At 38.7% G+C, this 11,959-nt stretch overlaps 1 protein-coding gene across 1 annotated transcript; it reads right to left on the reverse strand.

Moving 5' to 3' along the window:
* Positions 1-3,760: 3,760 nt before the first annotated feature.
* On the reverse strand, positions 3,761-11,495 carry tdp1 (tyrosyl-DNA phosphodiesterase 1). The gene is made up of 16 exons (XM_088333205.1): positions 11,393-11,495; positions 10,426-11,013; positions 10,280-10,323; positions 9,444-9,499; positions 9,270-9,366; positions 8,979-9,013; positions 8,817-8,909; positions 8,561-8,731; positions 8,271-8,349; positions 8,016-8,192; positions 7,008-7,056; positions 6,854-6,920; positions 6,672-6,779; positions 4,289-4,391; positions 4,086-4,191; positions 3,761-3,942 (listed from the first exon to the last, which is right to left on the reverse strand). The coding sequence occupies exons 2-16, from the start codon at positions 11,009-11,011 to the stop codon at positions 3,869-3,871; spliced, it is 1,845 nt and encodes a 614-aa protein (XP_088189331.1). The 5' UTR covers positions 11,012-11,013; positions 11,393-11,495; the 3' UTR covers positions 3,761-3,868.
* Positions 11,496-11,959: the final 464 nt, after the last annotated feature.

An 11,959-nucleotide genomic window follows, 5' to 3' on the forward strand; every position in this document is an offset into this window, starting at 1 on the left:
GCTCTCTTTAACGAGTTGAGTCGAAAAAGCCCGTTCTCTAAAAAGAGACGGACTTCCTTTCACTACACAAACTACCACATGAAATCCGAGGCGGCAGACGCATGCGCACAGTAGCATCAAACCGCTCGCTTCGTTTGCAACGAAAAAAAACGATACCAAGATAGAGGTTACCGCGGTGAACTCGTTTGACTTGATTCATTTGCCGTTTCATGATAGTCGGTGTGTACCGGAGGTACCCATAATTGACAAATTTGCGTTTTACCGTACAGATTTTCTTGTGCGTCGTACACGTCTTAAAATGCATAAAATGTACTTTGTACGGCGAAAACGTACAGGTTGACAGGTATGTAGCAAGCTTTGTTTCCAGGGGTATCATGTTTTTGCTTGTTCCTCTTGTATCGCTGCATGCTTTGTGACCCATAGTGAATAAATACAGCATTGTATTGACGACTGAAAGTCTTGACAAAGCACAAGATTCTGAACCAAGGGCGAGAAAGGCATCTCTGTCAACCCCTTTATTATATAAATGCTTTATTTAGGATGATATTTGATAGTATATACCACAAAAATTCTAGCAATGCACGTTGACGTTGTCATCTGCTACCAGTGACCGAGACGATCCTGATTAGGGATCAAGCATGCAAGATGAGATCAGTTAAATGGTAAAAATGGTAGATGGTCTTTATTTTTATAGCACTTTTCAGGTCAATGAAGACCTTCCAAAGCACTTTACAATGTGCTTCACACTTACCCATTCACACACACACTCACACACCAATAGTGGCCATGCAGCCATGCAAGGCGCCGTCCTGCTTAATGGGGGCATTAGGGATTCAGGGACATTCGCAGACGGACTGACAAAAGGGGACTGACAAGACAGAGTTTAAATACTGGTGTAACAGAGTTGAAATTTGATTGTTTTGAATGTTTTTTTGAATTCTCACAAAATCTGTGTTTTTGTTGTATTACTGGTAAAATTCCGGTACCTCATTCAATTGTTAAGTCATGGGCGTCTGCGACTGTCTTTTTCGTTTGGCACTTTATGGGCTTCAGCGCTTGCCGTACCTTCAGCTAAATAGCATCGCGCTGAAGATGATTGCAGTCGTGAACAGATGCCCTGACTTTTGTATTGTTTTGTTTACTGAATGCAGGCAATAAACAGAGTGACTGTGTTTGAAGGTCATTACACTGACAGCGAGCCAATCTGTTAACAAGCTGCAGCTGGCACCACACGGGCGGGGCCAATTGGGCACCATGGCAATCTTGACACAGATTTGCTTTTGGTAACCGAGGAGAGTTTATAAAAATAAAGGGCCTAGGGCAGGGCTTTTAGAATAGGTTGAAATTTCTCATTGGAGGTTTGGGTCTTCTGTTCAAAATCCGTTGACGTCTTCTTATTTTAACTAAACTTATCAATTATTAAGACTAAATCATGCATAGACATGTAAAGAAACCGATCGTACTGATCATATCAAAGATTTTGTATGCCAGTTCCCACCAATAAAAATCTTTTCCATTGATTAATGTTTTCCTTAATGTTTCTCACAGTAAATCCCACCTGAATGTCCAAACATGGTGGTGACGTACTCTCCGGTGCAAAAGTCAAAGATGCTAATATTTTTGTCCCAACAGTTTGCTGCCACGTACTGACCCGACGGGTCGATCTGAACCTGAAGCAAACGAGTTTTTTTTTAAATGCAAAGCAATCGATTTTATTCTGCAAAACAAAATCAGGTAAAAAGCATAAAAAAGTCTAACGTTTTTTAAAATTGCAACTCCTTGGCATTCAGAAACACTAAATGAAATGAGTAAAATACTTTGTGGTTGTCGGTAATGGCTACTTTTATCGAACAAGCACGAAGAAAAAAAAAACTATGGAATCACTCCATTCTGAGGAAAAAATATGGAATCATGAAAAACACACAAATGAATAACAATCAAAACATATCTCTAATATTTACCGTAGTTGCACCAGCTTTGGCGTTTATGTCAGCTTGCAGTCTCTAAGGCATGGATTTGATGAGTAACAAACAGTATTCTTTATCAATCTGGTACAGACTCTTGCTAGATAATTTTTGCAGGTCAGAGCCTTGCTGTGGACAATTTTTGTTTTTTTCAATTTTCACCACAGGTTTTCAATTAGGTTGAGATCTGGGCTATTTGGCAGCCATGCCATTGACTGGATGCTTCTTTCTCCAAGGAAGGCTTTCAGTTACCTCGTGTTCTCTTTTATTGATGTTTACTATGTTTGTGTACTGTTACCCAATGCTAAATCTATTCCACCCTGGTCATCCTGTAAGGGGGATTTTCACTTGTGAGGCCCCTTCTCAAGGTTTCTTTTTTCCTCACGCTGAGGTTTTGAGTTTTTCCTTGCCCGCATGTTGGTTTAAGATCAGGCGATGGTGTCATTGTAATCCTGTGCAGTCCTTTGAGACATTTTTGTGATTAAGGGCTATACAAATAAATGTGACATTTCTGCTCTGTGCCATGGAGCATTGTCATCTTGGAAAAGAAGTTCATCGTCCCAAAACATTTTTTCAATTGAATGAATAACAAAGCTGTCCAAAATACCAATGTAAACTTGAGCATTTTTTGACCACAGCCATCTCCCCAGTGCCTTTAACAAGCATGCAGCCCCATATCATTAAGGACTGTGGGAATTTTGATGCTTTCTTTTAGCAGTCCTCTTTGTAAATCTCACCGGAACGGCACCAAACAAAGGTTTCAGCATCATCACCTTGTCCAATGCAGATTCGTGACTCATCACTGAAGATAAACTTCATCCAGTCATCCACTGCCCAGGATTGCCTCTCCTTCGCCATTTGCAGTCTTGTTCTTTTCTGTTTAAGCATTAACGATGGTTTCTTTTTAGCTTTCCTATACGAAAATCCCATTTTCTTTTGGTGATTTTGAACAGTTCTGTCACATACATTGACTACAACTTCCCCCCATTTCCTCTTCTTTTATGTTGTTGTGCATTTTCAGTTTTTACGACATATGGCCTTTAGTTGTTTTTCTTGACGCCTATATGTCCTCCTTGGCCTACTAATATGCTCGACTTTAACAACCTTCCCATACTGTTTGTACTTGGTCCGAATTTTTGATACACCTGACTACGAACAGCCCCCATCTTTGGCAACTATCGAGTAGTTACCTTCTTCAAAAAGTTTGACGATTCTGTCTTTGGTCTCAAGAGACGTCTCTCTTATTTGAGCCATGATTCTTGCCAATCCACTTAGCCCTCCAAGGTGTGATAACTGCACTTGCTCTAAAAAAGTAACATTTACTGACCGTTGCAATATTTTTTTCTTAATTTCTTTTGGTGTTTCTGAATGCCAAAACGTTGCACTTTGGAATGACCTTACCATTGTTTCATGTTAATGATCTGAGTTTTTTCTACAGAATAAAATGAGGGCTTGCCCAAGACTGGTGATTTCATACTTTTTGCTAGGGGTTGTATAAGTTGACAGGTATCAAAAGACATTGTGAGAGATACTGCCAGCAGAATATTGTCATTTTAAGCATCTTAGAGACGTACAGTAACTTGTCATACTTACGAACACTGCAAAGTTGTAACTTCTGAAGTTTTGGGGCTCACAAAAAATGTTGATGCATGATAGGGAAAATGGCGTAAAGAGGGTTAAAAAAAACCCATCTTATTCTACACCATAAAGTGAAAATGTCTTAAGTCAGGGGTAGTCATATCAAGACATTTGATTCAGTAGGGGACGGGGGGATTTCTTCAGTGACATGAAAAAAATGAGTGAACATGATTTTTATTAACTTAAGTACAAAAATATGAAAACAGCATATATGAAAATGTTAAAGACAATTACAAAAATAAAAATATCCTGATGTGCATTTTTCTTTAGGAGGGAACCCAAACGTTGCCATGTGAATCTGGAGCCTCGCTGTATGGAATGTTCCAGATCCAAGGTTTATCTGTGAATACATTTTCAAAAATAATCACTTTATTTGAACAGATTTCACATAATGGCTTATGCACCCAATTTAAAGTAAATATATCAGTATGTTCAAATGTATATCACATTCTCTCACTGAGATGAGCTGCAGCAACAAAATACCTTTCGGGGTGTAGGGCGTAGGGGGGAGATCAAAAGGCACGGGAAAACCAGATGTTAATGACGTGACAGGATACGGATTCGTCCGAACCGGGAACGTCTTCATGTTCTGTGAAAGGGGTAATAGTAACCATTTTTAATTTAAAATTTGATAACACAGTTTAATGTTTGCATTATGATGCGCTTTTGCTTGTGTGTGTTCTCACAAAGGCTGAAGGCACGTAGAGGACGCCGAGCTCATACGATCGAACCATCACTTGTGTGTTACTCTTCTCCAGAGCCCCCCACGCCGCCTTAGACAGGTTGGCACTGAGACAATCGTCACATAGAATAGGTATTATAATTGAAAAGGTGAGGGGGACAAAACATAATATAATTTAAATCCAGTCCTGCAAGTAGCAGCAAAGTATGTCTATAAAAAGTATAAAGTAGCCCCCAGGGATACAGTGTCCCCACCTTACAATGTATTCAATTTACGATGTAGACTCTACATGTAGACTCTACATTGTAGAGTAAGATGTTTTTTGGCTACTGGTTATGGCATTCTTCTCACAATACAACACCAACAACAAAACGTACAAAATTCAAACTGTGCGGTTTGTGCGTATGCAGAGTTACGTCTCTGAAATTCCTGGTATTGGTGGGTACATGTATGTTATTGGCTGAACTACAACCCATGCTAACGGTAGAAGCTCAAAGATGATTATCATGGATACTAAGTTTGCCATTAAGAAATACTAAGAAAGCACACAAATTATTACCCTTGCTAAGTTATATGAACGTAACTCATCAACAATCAGGAGTATTATTACAGGGACAGTATGTAATATTTGGTGCCCCCTACCGGTTCAAAACTTTCATTCAGTAAAAAAAAAAACATTGATTTGAATACCACGCAAAAATATATGAACCATGATACCATTGTTAATTTTTATTTAAAAAAATACAAATCATTGGTTGAGAGATTTGTATTTTTTTACAGACTTAGGTCGCCGACAAGTATGTCCGGCATCCACCCGCCAGGCTGTGATCTGTGCACTAGCAGTCGCTCGCACCAGACAACACAGTGTCATCTAGTTGTCAACAATTACACACTGGGGCTTTAGAAATAAAGAGCTGATTGAGGCAAAGACAGCTTGAAAAGGCATTACAATACTTCCAAGTGGAAGTTTTAAAATGTATTTTTTATTTTAATCAAACGGCAGAACGTATTGACTAATTAACTGGTTTCGAAGCCCCGCTATATGGCAATTTCACTTTACAATCCCCACTTCAGAACGGATAAATGTTGTATCCCTGGGGTCAACTGTTTAAGCTAAAGCAGGGGTCAGAAACCTTTATGGTGAGGAGTGCCACTTTCAAATTTCCTTCAAAATCAGTGTGGCACACAAAGATCAATGATTCGCACAACAATTTTTTTATATCCAACAGAGCTGTAATTTTACATTAGTCTGAATATACAACATGGCTATACATCAAAATCGTATAACTCACCAATTTATCTTCCACTATTCTTGTTCATCAATAAACTAAAAAATGAATATGAGCAACATTCAGTTCATCAAAAATGAACTACAATAAAAACTAGTGATATGGACAGCTACCATACCATTCATCAATTAAATCTTATTGCAGAAAATATAAAATCTTGAAAAACAAGCGGCAAGGCAGAAGGATACTTGAAAATAAGTGCAACAGAAATAACAGCTGATTTGGTCGCAGATATAAATGGTTTTCCGTGCTTTGCTATGCAGTGAGCAAAGTGATAACTTGCTCCGTGGTGGCGTTTTTAACTGTGACAGAGGTTTTCAGGTCCGTGTTTGTTGGCCATACCTGGACATAGCACGTTTTAATGTCTCCGCCTTGTCAGACTCGTCCTTGAATTCATGTTCATGTTTCGTCTTGTAATGACGTTTAACACTTGATGTGCGAGGTGCAACACTCTCGAGGCATAATGCACAAACAGCGCGGTCATTTTTTTGCAGTCATTCGTCCACGCTGGCTAAAAAAGATCGAGATTTTTTTCGCTGGAGCAGCCATCATGACTCATTCATTTATCGCATGCCGGTGTTTCTGTGGCTAGGTTAAAACACGTATCTTTCCTCCTCTGCAAAGTGCGGCGCAGACACACACTCACACACAAAGCAGAGGAGGATGGGCACTACCGTAAAGCCCCTAAACAACACGGCGCGCAATTGAAAATGTCTAAATTTCTGATAGAAATGCGAATTAAAAAAAAAAAATCAATATTATTTGTATTATTTTGCCGTGCGCTCGCGTGCCACTGGCTGCCAACCCCTGAGCTAAAGTAAAGAAACACAGCATAGAAATTAGTTGCACTGTCCAGAAGCTGCAAATCTTCTACCTCAAATAAGTAAACATATTTTCTTCGCCATAAAGCTGTGTCTTAAGCATAATAATCTAACTTTTGACATTTGTTGTGTCATCCATGTACAAATAAATGCGTAATGCCTTCACCTCAAATGAAAAATAGTTTCATAAAAATAGTGACACATGATCAAGAGAGACAGATATGAACACCACCTAAATACATTTTGATTGTATTTCCAAAACACATTAAATACTAACCTAGTGACAAGAAACCACGCCAGCTCAGTGAAATCAGGTGAAACTCTCATGTACGTTTTGATGTGAGGCATGGCGTGAGTGCGGCCGGTGGCATCCGCTTGCCAACGGCTACAAAGGCGCAAAAAAAAAAAAGCAACACTATTATCATATTACTATAATGACAGTCATGTATAAGAACGTACTGGAAGTAGGAGTGGAGCCAGAGTTGCTTCTGTGCCGTCTGGATGCTGTAGGGAAGCGATCCGCCGGCTAATGGACAGAAAGTGAATACATTTCTCGGATAAAAGCGATCAAGAAATACATGCTTATAAGATGGTTTATTCACAAAAATCTCACCAGGATAACCTTCCAAACTCATCCTGACATCCTCTACTGCTGGATACAACTGAAAAATAATGAGAACAGAACTGTAGAGGTTGTGTTGCATCAATTGTTAAATGATTTGCTGCCATAGACGGCTACAGATGCCAATGATTGATCAATAGTAGACACAATTTTAGCTAGGCTGCCACTGATGGCTAAAAACATCAGGGATTAATAGTAGCTAAGTTGCCATAGACAGCTAAAGACATTAAAAAAAACATTTTTTAGCTAGGCTGCTATTGACAGCTATTGTGTAAAAGATCCATTCTAGCCTGGCTGCCATAAACTTTTATAGACAGCATTTTAGCTAAGCTGCTAGACAGCTATTGATGCGAAAAATTCATTTTGGCCAGACTGCCGTAGACAGCTATAGACACAAAAAAATAATTGTATTTTGGCTGCCATTTACAGCTCTGGATGTAAAAGATCCATTTTAGCTGGGCTGCAATAGACAGCTATATGTCATATATTCATTTTAGCTAGGCTGACATAGTATGGAGCTATAAAATATCCGTTCTAGCTAGGCTATCATTGACAGTTATAGACACTAAAATTCTACTTTAGCTACGCTACCCATTGACTGCTATAGGACTCACATATCCATTCTAGCAAACCTGTCAATGGCAGCTATTGATGTAAAAGATCCATTTTAGCTAGGCTAGAATTGTCAGCAATAGTTGTCTTTAGATGCCAAAGATGAGTTTTAGCTAGTTTTTAATAACAGCTATGAATGTCAAAGATCAGTTTTAGCTATGTTGCAATTGACTGTTATAGATGTCTAAGATCCATTTTAGCTAGGTTGGCAGTGATTGAGTAAAAGGAATATCAAAGAGACTGCCTGGCAAAGTTTTAGAATGAATGTCAAAAAGACATCAACGTACTAACACTTTTTAATACAAACTCACAACATCTGAGCTGGTTCCGAAATTTTCCCCCAAAACAGTTATTGGTTCACTCTTGAGGGGTAATGACAGAATGTACCAATTGAACAGGAGGGTCAGGTCGAAGTGAGGATTTCCCCAGCGTGGTAAGGGTGCGTTGGAACTCCCCTGCCAGCCACTTGGTCTTGTCCAACCCCATGGAACCGATGCTGGAGAACTGGCCCACCACGGGCCACTGCTCCTCACCGGGGAAGCCATGAGTGTGCTCGCAAAGCAACTGTAAGCCAGAAATAAACATTTTAAACCATCAAATAAACAGGATTTTAAAAATATATTCATTTTTCTTTTTTTTAACCTTCCTAAGCCTTAGGTGGCCCCAACGCTCCATGTCTGGCCCAACATATCTGCCAGGAGTAGAGCCCACCAAATACACCCTGACAATATAAAGCAGGTTGAATTGTCAATTAGTTCAGGTTTTAACTAAAAAATGACTATTATATAGATCAAATAAATACAATTTTCTCTCAAATAGCAACTTAAGGTGAAAGATATCAAACTAATTAATAGGGTGTGACGTCTCCTAAAACCTAATATATGAACACCAAAAACCTCAGCATTTGCAATGGTGAGCAAAACAAACCCTACCTGGTTTCCGAGAGGTCATGCTCTTTGATCCGCTGGATCCACTCTTCCAACTCGGGCGCACGATAAGAAGCCAAATATTCCAGCAAATCTCGTTTGAAAAATGTGGGCGACTCCCCGCAAGTGTCGCTGGCGCTTTTTGGTAACCGTGGAAACAGAGGACTCATCCACATCCTGGTCAAGGATGAGGATATAATTGAAGATGAATCACTAAGATGTGAGCTCTTTTTTTTTTTTAAGAACAGCAAAAGGGACGTACCCTTGTGTCTTTTGGTACCAGTCAGCTCGAATGAGGTTGGAGGTTAAGATGATGACTCGGAAGCCTTCTTCGTACCACAGCAGCATCATTTTCCTGTAATCATTACAATTTTGCTAATTAGATTGACTATACCAGCAGAAGCAAGGCTTCGGTGATTCTTACGTGTGGTGAGTTCCAAAAGCGATGTCAAGTTTGGCCTGTCCAGCAAAGACATACATAAACAATTTTTTTTAATGAAAAAAATAATTCCTCACTACGTTTTTTGTTTCAGGGTGGCTTCAAAATGTTTGTATTGTCTGTCTGTACCAACTATTAATACCAGTCTATGAAATAAATCCATAGCTATGTTCATTTTTATAATAATAAATGCAAGATAAACCTCACTTACAATAAATAATGTCTATCTTTAGTTCAGCAGTCATTTACAACAGTCAATAAAACAGTGCATTGTACCTGGCAGAAGCGAATATGAGAGAAGGGTTGAGACTGCTGCACCAGCCGAGCCTTGGCCTCCCGCTTGTCTCCGTGAACGATAAGGACCGGACGATCCCTGACAAGTAATACGAAAATAAATAGGTTCATTTAAGCAACTCTATTATTGATGACATTATTGTGATGGGAACTCACCTGAACTCTGGAGGATATTGCTGAACCATCCAGGCTAGGTCAAAGCAGTAGTTAAACTGAGACCATCAAGACATGAAAAGCATTAGTGCACTCATATAAATGTAATTATTAAAATAAGCATGAACTTTATTATATTATTTATCAGTTTATATGTTATTGGGCATGTTCAGAAGTGATTTGTTCATCCATTTAAATTATATATATATATATATATATATATATATATATATATATATATATATATATATATATATATATATATACACACGCAGTTTCCAGTCTTATTACTCCAATGATTTTCATTGTGCAATGTGTTCAGCATTCGGATTGGCAAATAGTCTCTGCTTTCAGTTCAAATTTATGACTAAAATTATTATTTGACTCTAAAGTCATTATTTAAAAAAAAATAAAAAAATAAGACTTGTCCATATAATGTAATACGTTTATTTGTTAAATGTTTGGGCCCTGGTATTGGTCGGCATATTATTGGCTGAAGGTCTTTTTCTTTGTTTTCAGTGTTTTTAAGTTTTTAATTGTATAATTGTAAAATAAATAAAGGTTTCTCCTATTACAGAATTTGCCCATCATGGGTTTTTGGAACGTAACTTCCAGGATAAACCAGGGTTCCATTATATTGCCTTTTTATTGAGTGAAAATGTGAAAATTATATGTGACAACAACTGTGTAGACTGGAAAAAAATATTTTTAAAAGGCTAAATATACCATTAATTTTGCCAGATTAAAGTTTGGTGAAAATAAAAAGTTTGCAATATTTAAAGATCCAAGCAAGAAACATGAGACGGACTAGAAACATGCCAGGTAAAATAATAGCTCACCTGAACAGATTCTTTTAGGGTGCCAAATAATGGCGAGAGGATGTCTTCAGAAGAAAAACAGAGAACATTTTAGAGGGAATTAAACATGTGATGAAAGGAGAGTGGACTGCAAATTTCAGCAAAAAGGCCGACAGACTTCAACTCACCTCTGATGTGCAGCGCGCCGTTATTGTACTTCCTGTCCAGGCCGGTCACTTTGTTGAGGTAAAAGCGATACATGTCGTCAAAGCAAGGAACGCTGGACTCGAAGAAGTCGTCTGGCTCATCGATGTAATAGACACGACCGTGTGGGCTGGGAGGCCGTTCGTCCGCCACCTTCTTGCGTTTGGGACTGGAGGCTTTCCTTGTTGGTGGTGGTGGGTTACTTATCTTTTGGACATCATCTTTAGCATCTTCATCGTCGCTGTCGGACAGAGCCCAGCCGGAGCCATCTGTCGCATCCAGTTTCCTTTTCCCAGCTAAGGATGGGGATGGTTCATATTTAACAGGGTGTGTCTGGTTCTTTGCAGCCTGCTGTCTGGCAGCAGAACCGACCACAAGCACGGCCGCCGGAGATGGTTCCTGTTTGATGTCTAAGAAGACGGATTTTAATTCAGGGTTAGGGGAAGAATGCGAGTTGTGATTGGAAATCGTTGCTTCAAGGGGTTTGGATTTTGTCACTGATGGTGGAACCTCATCATCATCATCACTGCTGGAGACGGCCCACTTGCCATATTGACTGACTTCTGACATATCTGTGGAAAAACAATTCAGGGATATCTAAATTACGCATAATTAAAAGGAGGGTTGTTTTCATTAAAAGCTGCAAAATAAGCAAGTTTCAAATTATTTGGTTGAATACAGATGAATAAATGAGAATTTTCATGATTAAATTCTTGACATTATATCACAGATAACTTATACTACATACAATGTAACGTGCATGCAAATGCAGGGTTACATCTGAATCAGAAACAAATACACGAGATGGCCAGTTTATTGACCTTTTTATTGCACATTGTTCCTCTACCGTTAAGCCATTGTACAGCCAAATGTGCCAAACCTACCATCAAAAATGACCATTAAACCACGTTCCCTAGTTTTAAAATAACAGTGTTCTTTTATATACTTTACCTTAAATCAAGGCTGCTGTTGTAGCGTAAATAATATTGCTAGTTAATATATTTTATTGAAGTAAACAAACTCCAACGAGGAATGAATAGAGGGTTAATAAATGCCCCTATGCGATATAAACCCGGATAGAAACAAAAAGCGGATATTGAGTCCGGCTTGAACCTCTTTTAATGTACAGAAAGTGTCGGCAAATTGTGCTTAAAGGCCACATCAAAATAGAATAAATACATTAATATTTTTACAAAGTTTTTATTAGGACATGAATAATGTCTGCTACCGATTTTAATCGAAGCAGAAACTAACAAGTAGACTTGCACCACAAGTATGAGTCCGACTAGAAACTAGCCCGAGGTACAACACGAGTGGAAAAGACATGTTGAAGGGTTATAATATTTTATTTTGAACTGAAGATGTGCCAAGTATATATTTTAATGAGCTTAAATAGTCATTTATAAAATACTTTATTTTAAAAGTTGTGTTAAGAAGTTGGTCCCTACTTCGGAAGCACTTGCAATTCACGCCTCACCGCTAGATTGCACTACTGAGCTAAATGTTTTCAAACGCGGT

The sequence above is a fragment of the Urocampus carinirostris genome, chromosome 4, assembly GCF_059441175.1.
Source record: "Urocampus carinirostris isolate Australia breed hairy pipefish chromosome 4, RoL_Ucar_1.0, whole genome shotgun sequence".
In the NCBI taxonomy this organism is placed as follows: domain Eukaryota; kingdom Metazoa; phylum Chordata; class Actinopteri; order Syngnathiformes; family Syngnathidae; genus Urocampus; species Urocampus carinirostris.